At 36.5% G+C, this 21,038-nt stretch overlaps 1 protein-coding gene across 5 annotated transcripts in view; it reads left to right on the forward strand.

Annotated features, from left to right (window-relative positions):
* LOC127877617 (ras GTPase-activating protein 1-like) overlaps nt 1-17,343 on the forward strand; it is a 72,939-nt gene extending 55,596 nt beyond the window's left edge. For all 5 annotated transcript variants that reach the window (XM_052423668.1, XM_052423667.1, XM_052423670.1 and 2 more), the window contains 6 exons: nt 542-657; nt 876-962; nt 1,321-1,388; nt 4,530-4,690; nt 8,083-8,211; nt 10,177-17,343. In XM_052423668.1, the coding sequence (XP_052279628.1) occupies nt 542-657; nt 876-962; nt 1,321-1,388; nt 4,530-4,690; nt 8,083-8,211; nt 10,177-10,254 (639 nt within the window). In that variant the 3' untranslated portion in view covers nt 10,255-17,343. The remainder of the gene's footprint in view (nt 1-541; nt 658-875; nt 963-1,320; nt 1,389-4,529; nt 4,691-8,082; nt 8,212-10,176) is intronic.
* The last annotated feature ends 3,695 nt before the right edge of the window (nt 17,344-21,038 follow it).

The following is a 21,038-nucleotide window of genomic DNA, read 5'->3' on the forward strand; positions in this document are numbered from 1 at the left end:
ATAGTGCACTATTGTGACAAAAAAAAACTTTGGGGAGCAACACCCGTCTCCGACGGTTTCTTGTTCACAGAGTTATGGCCCTTTGAAATTTTCCATTAACTTTACATGTAGTGCAATTCTTGTCCGGGCTATTTCTCAGCAACTAATGACTGGAATTCAATGAAACTTTATGGGAAGCTTCACTACCAAGAGGAGATTAGCATATTATCAGCGGGTTCTGGTCGGATGATTTTTCACAGAGTTATGGCCCTTTGAAATTTTCTATAAAAAAAATTATTGTCCCCCTAACTGCTGTGCCCTCAAGACGTTTCCTTTTATCTGAATATATAATGCAATATTGTGCCAAAAAAACCTTTGGGGAGCATCACCTGTCTCAGACGGTTTCTTATTATGGTTTGTCATAGTATAAGAAATAAATTGCTTGTCATAGTGTTAGATATGCATTATTTGCCATAGTTTGAAAATTTGGAATTAGGAGTATTCTTATTATTAAGTAATGTTAAATTTAAAGAAGGATCAAGAACATTGTTGAATGTTTCAGATAAACCCACAATTACTGGACAATCATTCAGAGCTCCATGGCAACACAGAACACTTCCTGGACTTCCTTAAGGACATTGTGGAGAGCATTTTCAAGTCAGCAGAAAAATGTCCTAGGTATGATCGGCATTGGTTGTTTGTCACGTTTTTCTGCCATTTTAGATTTTAATATTCAAGGTTTAACATCGTTAGGAAGATGAGATGAATAGAATTCCAGGTCAGTAATTAATTCAAAGAAGTTTACTGAACAAGGCTCAGCATATTCTAAGGACACTTCTACAAAAAGAACTTAATATTCTTTGTATTCTACTGTAAACGTGATGTCTTTTTTTTAGGGTATTACGGTACATATTTGGGAGTTTGCAGAGAACAGTCTCAGCAAAATGGCCTGATGAAGAAGGTGTGAAAACCAGGGTAGTCAGGTATGAACTGGGACACCTTTGTTACAGATTTTATTCAGATTTATATATTCGATCTAGAAATTTTAACATTTCTTATTGTCTTGTTTCCTTGCAGTAATTCAGTTAGCATTTCAATTAAGCAAACCAGAATTCTTGTGTTATTACTTATTAGAAAGAAATGTTTTTAATCAGCATTTATGAGGAAGTGAGAATTTGAGCTAAATTGGACAAAGTCAAAGAAAAAATCTATTTTTCCCAAGCACCACTATATATACACTATATTGACCACTGTAATTAAATGATTTAAGACAGTATGCTATATGTTGAAAGATAAAGAGACAAATGCAGGCAATCATGGACTTACGTTGCTTGCTTTCAGTGGGTTTGTGTTCTTACGTCTGCTCTGTCCGGCAATAATCAACCCAAAGTCATTCAACCTGGTCACAGGTAGGTGCCTTATAGTTCGTGCATGTACACTCTGCTGTCATCCACATGAACATCATTGAAGAATGGAAATGATACCTCTTTGCCTTTAACATATGTCATTTTATGTGTTGTTTGTTATCTGGATATGTATGATCTATAATAATATTGTATCTGGTAGAAGCCAATGCTTTGCACCAGTAGCGTGCCATATAGTAGTCTGCCTGTCAGACTTTCGGGCCTTCTTTTCCAAACGCTTTCAGATATTAACCTGGTTTTTAGCTCTACTGCCAAAGGCAGAAGAGCTTATGGGATGGCATGGTGTCTGTCTGTCTGTGTGTTTGTGTGTGTGTTAGACTTTTCTTGTTTATCCGATAAGTCCACAGTTTTCATCGGATTCTTTTCAAACTTGTTCAGTGTCTTTATATTAATGAGGACTCGAACCCTATTGATTTTCAAGTCACTGGGTCAAAGGTCAAGGTCACAGTGACTCGGAATAGTAAATGGTTTCCGGATGATAACTCAAGAATGCTTAGGCCTAGGATCATGAAACTTCATAGGTACATTGATCATGACTGGCTGATGTCCCCTATTGATTTTCGGGTCACTAGGTCAAAGTTCAAGGTCACAGTGACTCGAAACAGTAAAATGGTTACTTTTTCTTGTTTGTCCCATAAAGTCCACAGTTTTCATCCGATTCTTTTCAAACTTGTTCAGTGTCTTCATATTTATGACGACTCGAACTCTTTTGATTTTCAGGTCACTGGGTCAAAGGTCAAGGTCACAGTGACTCGAAATAGTAAAATGGTTTCCGGATGATAACTCAAGAATGCTTAGGCCTAGGATCATGAAACTTCATAGTTACACTGATCATGACTGGCAGATGACCTCTATTGATTTTCAGGCCACTAGGTCAAAGGTAAAGATCACAGTGACTCGAAACAGTAAAATGGGTTCCGGATGATAACTCAAGAATGCTTACACCTAGGATCATGAAACTTCATAGGTACATTGATCATGACTGGCATATGACCCCTATTAATTTTCAGTTCAAAGGTCAAGGTCACAGTGACTCAAAACAGAAAAATAGTTTCCGGATGATTACTCAAGAATCATAAGGCCTAGGATCATGAAACTTTATAGGTATATTAATCATGACTGGCAGATGACCCCTATTGATTTTCAGGTCAATTGGTCAAAGGTCACCGTCACAGTGACAAAAAACGTATTCACACATTGCTGCCACTACAACTGACAGCCCATATGGGGCATGTTTTACAAACAGCCCTTGTTTAAAAAGAGCAATATCGAAGCAATAAGTCCAGAATGACTTCCCCTTGAATATGAAAAAAAAATTGAAATCCCGCTTGTTTACGCAATAATTCCACAGTTTTCATCCAATTATTTCCAAATTTGCACAGTATCTTTATATCAATGAGGACTTGAACCTTATTGAATATGAGCAGTATCGGAGAAATAAGAACACAATAATCTCCCCTTGAACTTGAGAAAATTCTCCATGTTTGCGCGATTAAGTACACAGTTTCCATCTTATTCTTTCCAAACTTGCTCAGTGTTTATAGCAGTAGAGCGATTCTGGCCCTCATGGGCCTCTTGTTGATGTGTGTGTCTACCTGCATGACTATCAGATCCATTGAGTTTTTTAGTGGAATGTGGGGTCAACTGTGCGCTATGGACATGTGTCTTGTTTTTGTGATTTAATCCTTTCCCCTTTAGACACTTCAATAATTTGTTTTCCTACTGCTATTATGGCATTGGCCCCACACATGGCTTTAATACATCATTGCCAATTTTGGAAAAATACTGAAAAATTGTACCCGTGCATAGGTAGAGGGATCTTTATTTGTGTTTTGCTTCAAAATAAGCACACCTTTGTGTCTAGAGCCACATCTTGGACATGCTTGGGCAGATTATTTGAAACATTTTTGTGTATTAGTGGATAAGAGGAGGATGAATGCCAGATTTCACATAAACCTTTTTATGCCTCCAAAGGAGTGCATATAGTGATCTCACTATCCATCTGTCTGCCTGTCCGTCACACTTTGCGTTTAGGTTTAAAAAAATGCTCATAACTTCTATGTCACTTCAGATGTAAACTTCATATTTGGTATGCATATGTATATGGACAAGGCCTTTCCATACGCACACAAATTTGACCCCTTTGACCTTGACTTCTATCAAAGTGTTTATCGGGGGCATATGTCATTCTATGGAGACAGCTCTTGTTTTATATGGTCCTTTTTTATGCCCCCTTTCAAAGAAAAGAGGGCATATAGTGATCGGACTGTCCGTCTGTCTGTCTGTCCGTCTTTCCGTCACACTTTGCGTTTAGGTTTCGAAAAATGCTCATAACTTCTATGTCCCTTGAGATATAAACTTCATATTTGGTATGCATGTGTATATTGACAAGGCCTTTCCATACGCACACAAATTTTGACCCCTTTGACCTTGATCTTGAACTAAGGGTCCGCGTTTAGGTTTCGAAATCTGCGTTCAGGTTTCGAAAAAAGCTCATAACTTCTATTAAGCGTTTATAGGGGGCATAAGTCATCCTATGGTGACAGCTCTTGTTGACTTACAAATATCTTTTTATACAGGATTTTCTCTCTCTTGCTGTTTCTTCAATACCATATGAGTCACAGACTTGAAACTTACCACAGTTGTTCTAAATCGTCGCATGCAAGACCCATGACCATAAAACCAAGGTCAAGGTCTTACAAAGATTTGTAAGATCACAAATTTAATGAATAATTAATAATTAAGTTACAATAATTATGTTACTATGCATAATTAGATGTAATTTTCTACAATTGTTCTACTTAATAGGGTTGTGTGTCATAGGTATGACTCAAGTCTTTAGGGTCAAAGTCCATGTCCCACACTGAGGTGAAATGTCACAAATTTGTATTGATATGTAATATTTTGTTGGGATTCTACTATACATGAAGAGATTTTCAAATGCCCTGATGTAAATAATTACCTTTATCAGGCAGCTGGGCACATATGAGACACATGTTTGCAGCGGGGCAGCTGAAATTCTAATAAAGAAAGAAAATTCAACAGATCTTATACCCTTTGTTGAGTATACATTAAGTATTATGTGATTCTCCCCTGTTGTTGCAATGCGTCTCTTATCTACTGCAGATACTCCCTCAGAGACAGCCATTCGGACGTTAAAGCTCATAGCCAAAGTCCTCCAGACCCTGGCAAACCTTATGGAATGTAAGGAGACGTTCTTGACGGTTGTTAACCTCTTCATTAAGAACCACAAGGCCCGTATGGTAGACTTCCTGAATCAGCTCTCTGTAAGTAGTACTTTAAAACCTAGCTGTCTTAAAATTAAGATCAGGGGTATATTGTTTTTGGCCTGTCTGTCATTGTATGTGTCCTTGTGTGTGTCCCAAAACTTTAACCAAAACTTAAACCTCCTTCATAACTTTTGCAATATTGAAGATAGCAACTTGATATTTGGCATGCATGTGAATCTCATGGAGCTGCACATTTTGAGTGGTGAAAGGTCAAGGTCATCCTTCAAGGTCAAATGTAAAAAAAAAATCAAAGCGGCGCATTAAGGGGCATTGTGTTTCTGACAAACACATCTCTTGTTATACCCCCACAAATGAAGTTTAGGTGGGTATATAGGAGTGAGCTTGTCTGTCTGTCGGTCCGTATTAAGTGTTCGCTCAATAATTCAAGTAGTTTTCTTCCGATCTTCACCAAACTTGGTCAGAAGTTGTATCTAGATGATGTCTAAGCCAAGTTCGAATATGGGCCATGCCGGGTTTAAAACTAGGTCACGGGGTCACTTTGTGCGTTTTTAACAATGAGCATGGTGCACGCTCTCTAATTATCCCCACGGAAAAAATTTCGGAGGGGATATAGTAATATTCTACGTCTGTCTGTCCTTCCGTCAGAAACTTTGTCCGGAGCATAACTCTAAAACTACTGAAGGGATTTACTTGAAACTTGAAATATAAACAGATGGCAACTAGGAGAAGTGCAGTGACCAAGAACCATAACTCTATCTACCTTAGTTTTTGAATTATCTTCTTTTATATTCTTTTATATAATTTCAAAGTTAATTTTTGTCCGGAGCATAACTCTGAATGTAGTGAAGGGATTTACTTAAAACTTGAAATATAAACAGATGGCAAGTAGGAAAAGTGCAGTGACTAAGAACCATAACTCTATCTTCCTTTGTTTTTAAATTATCTTCTTTTATTTAATTTCAAAGTTAATTTTTGTCTGGGGCATAACTCTAAAACTACTGAAGGGATTCACTTGAAACTTGAAATATAAACAGATGGCAACTAGGAGAAGTGCAGTAGTGGGGGACATATTGTTTTTGCCCTGTCTGTTGGTCTGTTTGCGCCAACTTTAACATTTTGCAATAACTTTTGCTATATTGAAGATAGAAACTTCATATTTGGCATGCATGTGTATCTCATGAAGCTGCACATTTTGAGTGGTGAAAGGTCAAGGTCATCCTTCAAGGTCAGAGGTCAAATATATGTGGCCAAAATCGCTCATTTTATGAATACTTTTGCAATATTGAAGATAGCAACTTGATATTTGGCATGCATGTGTATTTCATGGAGCTGCACATTTTGAGTGGTGAAAGGTCAAGGTCATCCTTCAAGGTCAGAGGTCAAATATATGTGGCCCAAATCGCTTATTTTATAAATACTTTTGCAATATTGAAGATAGCAACTTGATATTTGGCATGCATGTGCATCTCATGGAGCTGCACATTTTGAGTGGTGAAAGGTCAAGGTCATCCTTCAAGGTCAGAGGTCAAATATATGTGGCCCAAATCGCTTATTTTATGAATGCTTTTGCAATATTGAAGATAGCAACTTGATATTTGGCATGCATGTGTATCTCATGGAGCTGCACATTTTGAGTGGTGAAAGGTCAAGGTCATCCTTCACAAGGTCAAGGTCATCCTTCAAGGTCAAACATCATATAGGGGGACATTGTGTTTCACAAACACATCTTGTTTTAATTCTCTCCCTTTATTTAATTGCAAAGTACATTTTTGTCCGGAGCATAACTCTATATCTACTGAAGGGATTTACTTGAAACTAGAAATATAAACAGATGGCAACTAGGAGAAGTGCAGTGAACATGAACCATAACTCTATGGGCCGTAGTTTTTTTAATTACCTCCCTTTTTTCATTTCCATATATTCTATTCTCTACAGCATAACTCCAACACTATATGACTAATTGAGCCTTGAAATATAAATAAATGACACAGGTGCCATGTTTTACAAATCTTATTCTACTCTCTAAAACAAATGTTCTCATACAAGCAAACACATTTCGGTGGCGATTTGGAACTACTGTGACAAGCTCTTGTTGAAGTAGTTTTCATCCAATCTTCACCAAACTTGGTCAGATGTTGTATCTAGATGATGTCTAGGTCAAGTTCGAATATGGGTCATGCCGGGTCAAAAACAAGGTCACGGGGTCACTTAGTGCGTTTTAAACATTGAGCATGTTGTCCGCTCTCTAATTGAAGTAGTTTTCATCCAATCTTCACCAAACTTGGTCAGAAGTTGTATCTAGATGATATCTAGGTCATCTTCGAATATGGGTCATGCCGGGTCAAAAACTAGGTCACGGGGTAACTTAGTGCGTTTTAAACATTGAGCATGTTGTCCGCTCTCTAATTAAAGTAGTTTTCATCCAATCTTCACCAAACTTGGTCAGATGTTGTATCTAGATGATGTCTAGGTCAACTTCGAATATGGGTCATGCCGGGTCAAAACTAGGTCACGGGATCACTTAGTGCGTTTTAAACATTGAGCATGGTGTCCGCTCTCTAATTCAAGTAGTTTTCATCCGAGCTTCACCAAACTTGGTCAGAAGTTGTATCTAGATGATGGATAGGCCAAGTTAGAACATGGGTCATGGCAGGTCAAAAACTAGGTCACTGGGTCACTTAGTGCGTTTTTAAGCATTGTGCATGGTGTCTTCTGTTTTTTGTGAACACAACATGCAAAATATTCTGTGTCAATGCGGCGGTGGGGGTATTTGTCACGTCTGTGACAGCTCTAGTTTTAATATGAAAAAAAAGAATTCACATATTCATCATATGCATGAAACTTGGTCAGAACATTTGCTCTAATGATATCTTGCATGGGGCTGCACTGAGCAGCTTAGTTCCTTTGTATCTTCAGGCCCTCTTGTTTTATGCATCTTGGTGATAATGTTTATCTTGACAATATCTAGGCCAAGTTTCAATCTGTGTTACATGCATCCTACAAGAAGGGCACTATATTTAAAAACCATATCACCACTTTAGAAGCCACATTTATGAATCAATCTTAATAAAACCTGGTCACAATATTCATATTAACAATATCTATACTGCATATGAATCAGGGTCATGTGATTAAAAAAAAAGTAGGTCTCTAAGCGTTGTTACCACTCTGGAAGCCACATGACTTATTCTTTCTTTAACGTGGTAATAAATTTTATCTTGACAGTATTCACATCTGGGTCACATGTCTCCAAAAAGTATCTCACTAGGCCAAATCTTAGAATAACCTTGTTACCACCTGAGGTCATTAATGACTCAATCTCAGTGTTACTTGGTCATAATGTTGATTCAGACGATCTCTAGAAAGCAGCAGACATGCTTATTTGTTCCCTCCTTCATTGTCATGATGTCTTCTTTGTTTGGTTGAAGATAACTGAGGCCTGCGTGGAGGTCCATGATGCTGCCATTGGGGATCTGTCCCGTGACTTGGCCACCATACACCAGCTGTGTGCCACTCACCTAGAGGATCTCAGGCGCCTTTCAGACTCACAGTCTCAGGTAACACATTTAGACTCGCTGCTCTTATTCACAGAATTGGCACTAAGTGAAGTCTCTCATGTGTTTCCTTCAGTTTGTATTGGTTTCTGCTTTACCATAACTTTACAATCCTAATAGATTGATGATATGTTATGATACACTTGTTATACCCCCATTACCATTGGTAATGGTGGCTATAGAGGAGTCACTTTGCCGGTCGGTCGGTCTGTCTGTCCTGAAAATTTCATCCGATCTTCACCAAACTTGGTCAGAATGTGTATCTAGATGATGTCTAGGTCTTGTTAGAGTATGGGTCATGCCGGGTCAAAAACTAGGTCACAGGGTCACTTAGTGCTTTTTAAACCAAAAGTTTGTCCGGACCATAACTATCTCATTTATCGTTAGATTTTAAAATTACGTGGTACATTTGTTCACCATCATGGGACGTTGTTTCATGCGAAAGAAGTACGTCGATATCTTTAAGGTCAAGATCACACTTGGAGTTCAAAGGAGACTGGTCAAAATGCCCATAAATGAGCTTGTCCGGGCCTTAAGTTTGTCATTTATTGTGAGACTTAAAAATCATTTGGCACATTTGTTCACCATCATTGGATGGTGTGTCATGCGAAAGATTGACATCAATATCTCCAAGGTCAAGGTCACACTTGGAGTTCAAAGGTCAAAAATGGCCACAAATGAGCTTGTCCGGGACATAACTATGTCAGTCATTGTGAGATTTTAAAATCACGTGGCACATTTGTTCCCCATCATTGGACAGTGTGTTAGGCGAATGAATAATGTCGATATCTCCAAGGTCAAGGTCACACTTTAAGTTCAAAGGTCAAAAATGGCCATAAATGATCTTGTCCAGGCCATAACTATGTCATTTATTGTGAGATTTTAAAATAACGGTACATTTGTTCACAATCATTGGACGGTATGTCATGCAATAACCATTGGTAATGGGGGCTATATTGGAGTCACTTTGTTGGTCGTTCTGTTGGTTAGTCTGTTCCGAAAGTTTGTCCGGACTACAACTATGTCATTTATCGTTAGATTTTATAATGACTTGGTACACTTGTTCACCATCATGGAACGGTCTATAATGCGAAAGAAGTACGTAGATATCTCCAAGGTCAAGGTCACACTTGGTGTTCAAAGGTGACTGGTCAAAATGCCCATAAATGAGCTTTTCCAACCTATAACTTTGTCATTTATTGTGAGACTTTTAAATCATTTTGTACATTTGTTTCCCACTATTGGACAGATTGTCATGTGAAAGAATTATGTCAATATCTCCAAGGTCAAGGTCACACTTTGAGTTCAAAGGTCAAAAATGGCCATTAATGAGCCTGTTGTTCATTGTGTGATTTAAAATCATTTTGCACATTTATTCACCATCATTGGATGGTTTTGTCATGCAAAAGAATTGCATCGATATCTGCATCGTCAAGGTCACACTTTGAGTTCATAGGTCAAAAAAGGCCATTAATGATCTTGTCCAGGCCAGAACTATGTCATTCATTATGAGAATTTGAAATTACTCGGTACATTTTTTTGCAATCATAGGACGGAGTGTCATGCGAAAGAATTACGTTGATATCTCCAAGGTCACAATTGAAGTTCAAAAGTAAAAATTGGCCATAAATGAGCTTGTCCGGGTCATAACTATGTCATTCATTGTAAGGTTTTTAAATGATTCTGTACATTAATTTTGTTCACACTCATTGGACGGCGTGTCATGCAAAAGAATTCAAGAGTTCGAAGGTCAAAATGGCCATAAATGATAATGGCATAACAATTATTGAAAAATCGCCATAAATTAGCTTCTCTTGTTTTGTGAAGACAGCATGCAGAATATTCTGTGTCAATGCAGCATGTGGGGGTAGACTTCATGTCTGTGACAAAGCTCTAGTTTTTCCTGCTATTGTAATTTTTGAGACTTTTGTTGATTTTGTCTTATGTGTTCCATTTCTCTGTTTTCAGAACAACCTGAAGAAATTGATAGCAGTGACTGACATTGCTACAAATCATAAAAAGCAATACATGGGAGACAATACTTGATGCAGCATTTGTCTCCCTTGTAGCAAGTCTCTCAATGTCATGCTCCAGGAGTCCTCATAAATGACCTGGCAGCATGACCTTTGACCTGTCTCAATGTACACTGACCTCTAGCTGACCTCTGCAATATTCGCTAACCTAGGACTTGTACTATGGTGTCCTGTCTGAGAGACCTATCTATTAATTGTTAAGTCTGACCTGGTCCTTTATGGAGTCTAATGTGGTCTGTGTTGAGTCTGACCTTCTTTGCTGAGTCTGACCTCATCCTGTGTTGAGTTTGACCTGGTTATGTGTTGAGTCTAGCCTGGTTATCAGTTGATTCTGACCTGGTCCTGTGTTGAGTCTGACCTAATTATGTGATTAGTCTGACCTGGCACTGAGTTGAGTCTGACCTGGTACGTTGTTGAGTCTGACCTGGCACTACATAGAGTCTGACTTGGTACAGTGATGGATATGACCTGGCCATACATTGAGTCTGACCTTGGCATTGTATGCACAAAGGTCAGTGTCTCTTGCATATACTGGTTGATAACTTTCTGGGGGGGAACTTCAGCGTTCATAGAACAAACCAAGATGGGACCCCAGACAGGTTTTCAACCATTATTCATAATTTTTGGGCTACTTGCCTGCATAATGATTATTTTAAATGCTTAATAATGTGTTGTGGGCTGTGTTATTATTTAAACCAAAGCAAATTGGCAGCTGAAATATGTGATGAAGGCCAGCATTCTCTAACTAGATATTTGGTAAATATCAAAAACTTTCTTGACAAAACGTTTTAATCATATTTGCACAAAGCCCATTCAGGTGAACACAGACTTATTTTAAGGATATAAAATGATTTGAGATGGTTTGTACAGCAACTTGATAACTAATTACCCTCTCCTGTTCACTGAAAGTGAGGACCTAGTCTCCACAAAATTGTTTGAGAAAGATGTCTACCTCTTGTTTGTATTATGTACTTGTTTCATGTTGGTGCTAACTGCAAAACAATCATAAATGTTGGATGACAACTTGACTTTCATAACTGCATATTGTTGTTCATTATTAATGTTCATTATAATCTGAAACATAATATTTGAGCCTGGCTCTTGGAAAATAGGACTTAATGCATGTGCATTAGTCCCAGATTATCAGTACAGGACTTAATGCATGTGCAGTAGTCCCAGATTATCAGTACAGGACTTAATGCATGTGCAGTAGTCCCAGATTATCAGTACAGGACTTAATGCATGTGCAGTAGTCCCAGATTATCAGTACAGGACTAAATGCATGTGCATTAGTCCCAGATTATCAGTACAGGACTTAATGCATGTGCAGTAGTCCCAGATTATCAGTACAGGACTTAATGCATGTGCAGTAGTCCCAGATTATCAGTACAGGACTTAATGCATGTGCATTAGTCCCAGATTATCAGTACAGGACTAAATGCATGTGCATTAGTCCCAGATTATCAGTACAGGACTTAATGCATGTGCATTAGTCCCAGATTATCAGTACAGGACTTAATGCATGTGCATTAGTCCCAGATTATCAGTACAGGACTTAATGCATGTGCAGTAGTCCCAGATTATCAGTACAGGACTTAATGCATGTGCAGTAGTCCCAGATTATCAGTACAGGACTTAATGCATGTGCAGTAGTCCCAGATTATCAGTACAGGACTTAATGCATGTGCATTAGTCCCAGATTATCAGTACAGGACTTAATGCATGTGCAGTAGTCCCAGATTATCAGTACAGGACTAAATGCATGTGCAGTAGTCCCAGATTATCAGTACAGGACTAAATGCATGTGCAGTAGTCCCAGATATTCAGTACAGGACTTAATGCATGTGCAGTAGTCCCAGATTATCAGTACAGTCCGCACAGGCCTATCAGGGACGACACTTTCCATGATTCTGTTTGTTGTTTTAAGGAATTTTTCTTAACGAAAATCCAATTGAGGCAAAAAGGTTTGTCACTGATTAGTCTGCGCAGACTGCACAGGCTGATCTGGGACGACACGTTATGCACATGCATTAAGCCCGACTTTTTTAGAGTGCGGCTCATGTTTAGCAGCTTTTGCAAAACTTGGTTAAGATATTGAACCATTTGTTTTGACGTATATTAATTAAAATTGAAGCATGACAAATGCACATTTTTTTGTTGTTAAATAGCAAACAAAAACATCTGAGATAGTAGTTAAAACCACATAATATAGTTGACAGTGATAGCAGAATTTGTTGTCAAGTCATGTTTAAATCAAAATAAATATATGTCTATAATTTATTATATATTGATAAGCAATTCACTTTGTGGTTAACAAATAAATATATTTCACCATTTGCACTCCAAATAATCAGTGTTTATGCCCCCTTGGTAGGCATTAAGCATTGCATTTGTCCACCCATCAGTTTTGTCCGTTGATCCCAAAGCTTGGATTTTCGCTCAAACTTTGACTGTTGAAAAAAAAGGTATAGATGATCTTAAAGAAAGGAATGTTGGATGCTGCAAGTAATGGAAGAATAATTGCCATTTGTCAAATTTTTAATTTTTAAATATATAATACCAATTTTTTTTTGTTTTCAGTTCCTCTTGATTATCTAGATTTCAGTCAATCTTTCTTAGCTGAATGATCTTAATGAGAAGATGATCAATAAGGACTTTAGGCTGAGACCAGGTTAAGCTTAGTTACAGCTCATTGTCTTTTTGTAAATTGTAGAAGTTTTACTGCGACACATTTGAGGTTTTGTAAGACTTTGTTCTAATAGCAAAAAAAATACTTGTCAGGTTTACACCATTTCTATGTTAGCTTTCCTAGCAACTTGAAGATTCTACAGCTATTACCAAAGGTGCCCTTATATGCCATAAAGTCATCCCTCCATCAAACCATGTTTGCTTCATGTACTTGTAGCACTTGTAGCAAACAATTCATTCTTGTTTCAGTGTATTATTACCACTTCATTTTGAGTTGATGCAATCTTATTGTATTAATCTGCTGCATAATTACAGTATGTTGTCTCAAAGCATAATTGTTTTTGCTTCTGAAGCATTTTGTTGCATGCATTTTAACATGTGTTTTAACAAACCAGGGCATATTTTCGTTCACATCCCCCTCCACCTGCTAGCCTAAAGTGTATATTTTTGCTCAAATTTTGCAAAATAAAAAAATGCTTCCCTCGAATAAATAATAATACAAAATCATATATTATTTATTTTAGTTAATATCAGTAATGCAAATATTTTAATGCTTTCACAGCTGTGGAAGTGTTTATGTAGAATTAAGATATTGATTTAAATATTAAACAAATTATTTAATTACCTCAAGGCAATACATTTAAAAATTCCCACCTTAAACGTCTCTTGCCCAATGCCCAAGGAAACGGCCCAGACCCAATTCCCCAATGAGTCAGAATATGCCCTGCATACTTTGGTCTTGAAAGCAAGAGGTAAAAATGTTAATTATATTTTTCATATTTTTGTTATTGTTAATTTTCATTGTTTAAGGGCATTATCACTGACACAACATGTACCTGACTGTGTATAGACCCACTGGTTCAAAATGAATGTGCACTTTTGGACAATTGGCTTTATGCATTACCATAAAGTGTTGGACAATTGGCTTTATGCATTACCATAAAGTGTTGCCCCAAGTTAACCTGAGATATACGTACAGGGTTATCTGGTATGACATGTTCCGCTGCCATGGCATTGTTTGTTGACTGGAAGTCTCTTTTAAATATAAATCCAGCCTGGACAGACTAATCAGAGACGATACATTCTAGTTAGATTGGATTTTCGTTTAGAAGAGACTTTCTTTGCACGATAAACTCTTTGAAAGCGGAAACGTTATTAATCTAACCTATAACTATAAACTGGTATTGGCACTCGAGGTCATAGTTTGTGTTATTGATTAGTCCCACAGTCATGTTGCTTTTCAGACATTATGTTTAAATGCATCCATGCATTATAATTTTTTTCGGCTGTGATTTATTTAAGTAAACAATGGCAGATTTTGTTCTTTGCTTACAGAAAAATTGGCCCATGTTAGAATAATTTTGTACAGATAATGCCAGTATTGTAAAATAGTTGTAAACAATTATTTATTACCAGTTTCATTCAGCTCTAACATGTATTACACATACAGTAATATGTGTGTTGTTTCCATTATCATCAAGAGTTCTTACCATAAGTTTGTGCAATTTGTTGATCATGTAAATGCAATGTCTGAACAAATGTTTTTGGACTCAAACTGCACATGTGTGAATTCCATGACATATGTATTTATATCAATGTATGACTGACAAAACAATCTTTAAAGCTTGATTCATGGCTGAGTCTGGTTTGTTTATAGAAGCACCAAATGGGCTTGTCTCTTGAAAAACTGGGCATAATGCATGTGCAAAAAGAATCGTCTCAGATTATAAGAAGTTTCAAATGTCATCCTTGATTAGTCAGTGCAGATTTGTTCAATGGAAGTCTCTTCTAAAGAATATTCATTTAGTCAAGGTAGAAAGTATTGTCCCTGATATCCCTATGCGCACTGCTAATCTGGACCAATACTTTAAGAATAAGCATCCAGCATGGTTTTCCAAGAGACTGGCTACAAAATATAAGGCTTGGGCATTGTTTCCTTCTCTGCACAGCTTAAATCTGTTTTAATTTGGATTTTCATTTGAATCCCTATTATTTTGACTATGCTCATGAGCTTTTCTAATATATAATGCAACAGAAAATTATATCGCAACTTATGTGGCAAAATCATTGATTAAGAAAATCCAAATATGTTTTTGTTTTGGAAAATTGAATTGTAATTATTGGTACATTTTTGGTAAATAAAGATATTTTAACGACTCCTGTCTATTTCTGACCCTTCGTTTTGTATTTAGTATAAAATCTTGAAAACAATATAGATGATTGAAATTAAGAAACCAATACAAATGGTTTTTAGTTAATTTTGGGTTTTACAAACTCATGGTCAAACACTGTGTTCCATCATATTTTTGATGTAGCTTGCATTTCCATCTTCAATCTTGTACAATTGTCCAAGTGCCTGTTGTTCATGAACTTGTAAGTTGGTTTGGATGTTAATCACTGTTGTATGTTAGAATTTAATGCTGGTGTTGTAGATCAAAAATGTATCTATTGGGTAATTTTATGTTAGTTTGTGCGAGTTTTTTTTCTCATGCACTTGGCTTAATGAATTTAACAAGCAGTCTTTATAGATCTTGGCGTTTATTAATCACTACTAAAGTGTTAGTCTCAAGTGATTTTGAAACAAGTTTATGATACAAGCAGTTCTTGATGCTGGATATAGTTTACTAACCTGCTAATGTGATATGTCTACACTTATGGCCTTAAGCAAGATTACACAAAAAAGGTTTCGAGTCACTGCCTCTAATGGGTAGACATTCTGATGGACTTTTTATCTATGTTGATCTGCATCATAGTTTTGAAGACATGCAATTTGACACAAACACATTTTGACCATAATGTTCATGCATAATGTTTATAGGCCTTTGTCAATTATAGTTATGGTTACATGTTTTATTATCATAATTATGTTAACATGTTTTATAAACATAATTAAGGAAACATGTTCTGTAATAATAATTATGGTAACATGTTTTGTAATAATATTCATGGAATCATGTTTTATAATCATAATTATAGTTTTATAGCTAATTAAAAATCTTCAGAATTCATTTTTTCACAAATATATATTGGCTAGGTAACACAAAAATTACACTTTTTTAGATGGACTTTTAACCAAATAGTCCAAGCCATACTACTCGCCCAAATGTTGACATTGGCATAATTCTCTGATAAATTAAGGTAAACATGCATGTTTCCATATCACTTGTTCTGTTACAGGTATTCAAACTTCTCACATGTGTTTGGCCATATTATGGGGTCACTGATCAAGTTTTTTTAACTCTGTAGTGCAATTCAGCAGAATAATGCCCCTTTTTTGCAGATTACAATTAGGTAGAATGAAAGTGCAACATCTGCATATCAAATGTTTTTACTAATTTAAAAGTCCAATTGTAACAAGTGTGTTTGGAGTTCTTGTGATTTTCTTTACATTGCAGAGTGTATGTTGATTTCATGTTGGCAAGGAATTTGATATGATGCCAATACCATATAGGATACTGTTGATACAAATATAAAAATAAGTTTCTGCTCAATAACTGTAGATGGGGGTATTTTTCTGTTATTTTTTTAGTAGGGTACATGCAGACATGTTTTGGGCTTGCATTTGGGTCGAGTGGGATCAAAAGCATTCTTACTAAAAAATGCAAGTTGGACATGTGTTACTAAAAAAAGGTCTCTGATCAATTACTTTAGTCTAGATGAAGATATTTTGCTGTAATTGACTGTATAGATAGCTTATATTTAAATCTTGCTTGCAAAGTTAATAAAGTTCACCTTTAGTAATTGGTAAACATTTGAAAATCTAATTTATTGGCATGGTAACATTTCTTGTTTTATTTATGAATGTACATCTTTTAGTTTACATATACTTAATACAAAACTAATACTCAACCCTTTCCCACTCAAAGGCAAAGTGAAAATGGCATTGTGCAAACAGCATAAAGCCAGAACAGCCTGCAAGTAACTCGCAGTCTGTTCAGGTTTTATGCTGTTTGCTGCTCATCAGTATCTAAGTGTTGAAAAATGAAACCATTAAAAATTGAGTCTAGTAAGAAAGTTATTTAATTAAATGTAAATTTCAAAGGGACTGCAAATGCGTTAAAATATGTTTCTGAGTGGTAAAGCGTTAAAATAAGTCCTTGTCTTTGTGTACATTAGCTGACTTAACAGAAAACATAGATGGTACTATAAGAGCGAAAGAATAGTCAAGGGCGCTGTCTTGGGTCAGCTCTATGCTTGAAAATTATACAATTTTGCATAAATATGCAACAAAGCATGTTTAACAAGACAGACAAATAACTGTGGAATGATGTGCAGATGTAAATGATGTTCTGTTAGAAATTTGTAATTTGTTGTTACCTATGAATGTATTTTTTACGTTTTCTTTTTACATGTAGTTATCATTTTATCTCAATTTTACGTGTTACTGAATTTTATATAAAATCTATAAATCCTTTTTAATTTGTTGTGTTTTTAGCTCACCTTCACACAATGGCTCAAGGTGAGCTTTTGGATTGCCTTTTGTCAGTTGAGCATTGTTCATATAAAGGTATTTGTTCTTTTAAACATTTCCATAACCACTGGGCAGATTTTAAGATCACTTCACATGACGTCATGAGTTATCCTAAGGTGACCCTCTTTCAAAGTTGTGCAAGTCTCCAATCTGCTCCTTATGTTACGTAGGTCAAGCCAGGTAAAAATAAGATGTAAATAAGAAGGCCAAAGGCTCTAGATTGATCCTCTGAGATCTGAAGGACATGAGCAGCTGTTTATGTTTGTGTACTAAATGTGGCATCTGTCCTTGCATTTTACTTTATTATTTTTAGCTCGACTATTATATATATGAAATATATTGAAGCTATCCTACTCACCCCGGCGTCTGCGTGCGTGCAGATGTTAAAGTTTGTGTACCACCCTAAATATTTTCTATGGCCCTTGACATATTGCTTTAATATTTTGCATACTTCTTTACCAACAGGACCCCAATCTATAAACAAGAGCAGACAACTGATCAAGCATTTTGTAAGAATTATGGCCCTTTTTCCATTTAGAATATGCATATTATTGATAAATCTATGTTAAAGTTTGCGTACCAGCTCAAATATTTTAAATGTCCCTTGACATATTGCTTTCATATTTTGCAAACTTCTTTACCAACATGACCCCAATCTATAATAAAAGAGCAGACAACTGTATCAAGCATTTTGTAAGAATTATGGCCCTTTTTGTCTTAGTAACTGAATATTTTGTTAAATTTTGTGTTTAAATCCACTTGACTTCTAAAGTATTAAAGCTATTGCTTTCAAACTTCAAGTATTTTCCTACTATTATGAGGACACTGTACCTGGCAGGTTCAATTTGACCTTGACCTTTGAATGACCTTGACTCTCAAGGTCAAAATAATAAATTTTAGTTAAATTGCCATTACTTCTTTATTTATGATCAGATTTTATTAATACTTTGACAGAACAACACTTACCTGAATACCACAATGGATTCCACCCAAACAATACCCCACGCCCCAACCCCCAAATTTTTTTTTCCTTTTTCTTATTTTTGAAAGATAGTCTAATAAATGACCCCACCCAACATTATACCCCCCTCTAACCCCCCCCCCCCCCTATCAACCCATTTTTTTTTTTTTTCTTTGAACCATGGTTAAAAAACAAGAGAAGAGGGCCATGATGGCCCTGAATCTCTCACCTGACTAACCAAATACAATCCCAACCCAGTTTTCATCAAGATAAACATTCTGACCAAATTTCATAAAGATTGGATGAATTCTGTGACCTCTATTGTCTACACAAGGTTGTTCTAATATTTGACCTATTGACCAAGTTTTTGACCCCAGATGACCCAAATACAATCCCCACCCAGATTTCATCAAGATTAACATTCTGACCAATGTTCATAAACATTGGATGTAAACTGTGACCTCTACTGTCTACACAAACAAATAATTGATGATTTTTCAATTATTTGACCTAGTGACCTAGTTTTTTTCACCCCAGATGACCCAAATACAATCCCAACCCAGATTTCATCAAGATAAACATTCTGACCAAATTTCATAAAGATTGGATGAAAACTGTGACCTCTATTGTCTACACAAGGTTTTTTAGCCGGATTTTTTTCGAAAAAATCTCGGCTTATAGATTGATGTTGTCGGGCGGGCGGGGGGGGCGGGCGGGCGGGCGGGCGGGCGGCGTGCTCGAAAATGTTAAAGTTCTTATTTCATGGTATAACTTTGGTATGCTTGGACCTAGAGTCTTCAAACTTGACATGAAGGTTGGCCAGGATTAACAGATGACCACTGGTCATTTCAAGGTCATTCATTTGAAGGTCAAGGTCACTGTGACCTTCAATATAAACAATGTTAAAGTTGTTATAACTTTGGTATGCTTGGACCTAGAGTCTTGAAACTTGACATGAAGGTTGGCCATAACTAGTTAGTAACCACTGGTCATTTCAAGGTCATTCATTTGAAGGTCAAGGTCACTGTGACCTTGAATGTAAAAATGTTAAAGTTCTTATTTCATGGTATAACTTTGGTATGCTTGGACCTAGAGTCTTCAAACTTGACATGAAGGTTGGCCAGGATTAACAGATGACCACTGGTCATTTCAAGGTCATTCATTTGAAGGTCAAGGTCACTGTGACCTTCAATATAAAAAATGTTAAAGTTGTTATAACTTTGGTATGCTTGGACCTAGAGTCTTGAAACTTGACATGAAGGTTGGCCATAACTAGTTAGTAACCACTGGTCATTTCAAGGTCATTCATTTGAAGGTCAAGGTCACTGTGACCTTGAATGTAAAAATGTTAAAGTTCTTATTTCATAGTATAACTTTGGTATGCTTGGACCTAGAGTCTTCAAACTTGACATGAAGGTTGGCCAGGATTAACAGATGACCACTGGTCATTTCAAGGTCATTCATTTGAAGGTGAAGGTCACTGTGACCTTCAATATAAAAATGTTAAAGTTGTTATAACTTTGGTATGCTTGGACCTAGAGTCTTGAAACTTGACATGAAGGTTGGCCAGAACTAGTAAGTAACCACTGGACATTTCAAGGTCATTCATTTGAAGGTCAAGGTCACTGTGACCTTGAATGTAAAAATGTTAAAGTTGTTATAACTTTGGTATGCTTGGACCTAGAGTCTTGAAACTTGACATGAAGGTTGGCCAGAACTAGTAAGTAACCACTGGACATTTCAAGGTCATATTTGTGACCTTAAATGTTATTGTTGTTCATGTATATGCATGCATTCAAAACATAACACAAGGTTTGCTCATGCCTTGAAAAGTACTTACATTTCATTTTGACCTTTGAACAATATTTCAGTAATTTAAGTATTGCATTGACAAAAACACGAAAGGTACTTTCCTGTCATTTAAATCAAAAATCCGGCTTCAATGCGGTCATCTCCGACCGCGGAACTCTTGTCTATTATTGGGACTCATATGTCATTAGACCCATTTTCGCATTCCACTACACATTTTATTTAATGTAAATAAATAATTATGCATGGATAGACAAAGACAACCACTTATTACAATTTCTTATTTTATAGCTTATTCCATAAAAAAATACATGCTCACAGAAACAAACATGGAAGTAATTACGTAATTTGAGTTAGCTTTGTGTACTAAAAGCTGAAAATGTGAGAAACATTATTAACTATATTCTGACATAAAAATATGCAAGTGTATGGATGACATAATGTCATAATTGCAAACAATGGCAAGACTAAATTATGTCATTTTATATGCAAAGATAATGTAGGTAGGTATGAAAAGGCACCATTCTTTATTATGCCCCCCTTCGAAGAAGAGGGGGTATATTGCTTTGCTCATGTCGGTCTGTCGGTCGGTCTGTCGGTCTGTCCGTCCACCAGGTGGTTGTCAGACGATAACTCAAGAACGCTTGTGCCTAGGATCATCAAACTTCATAGGTACATTGATCATGACTAGCAGATGACCCCTATTGATTTTGAGGTCACTAGGTCAAAGGTCAAGGTCACGGTGACTCGAAATAGTAAAATGGTTTTTTGAATGATAATTTTAGAATGCATACGCGGCCAACAGGGCACACTCTGAACAATATTACTGAAGCAACTGGTCTGTAATCCTAAATCTATAATTATCAGT

The sequence above is a fragment of the Dreissena polymorpha genome, chromosome 4 (assembly GCF_020536995.1).
Source record: "Dreissena polymorpha isolate Duluth1 chromosome 4, UMN_Dpol_1.0, whole genome shotgun sequence".
In the NCBI taxonomy this organism is placed as follows: domain Eukaryota; kingdom Metazoa; phylum Mollusca; class Bivalvia; order Myida; family Dreissenidae; genus Dreissena; species Dreissena polymorpha.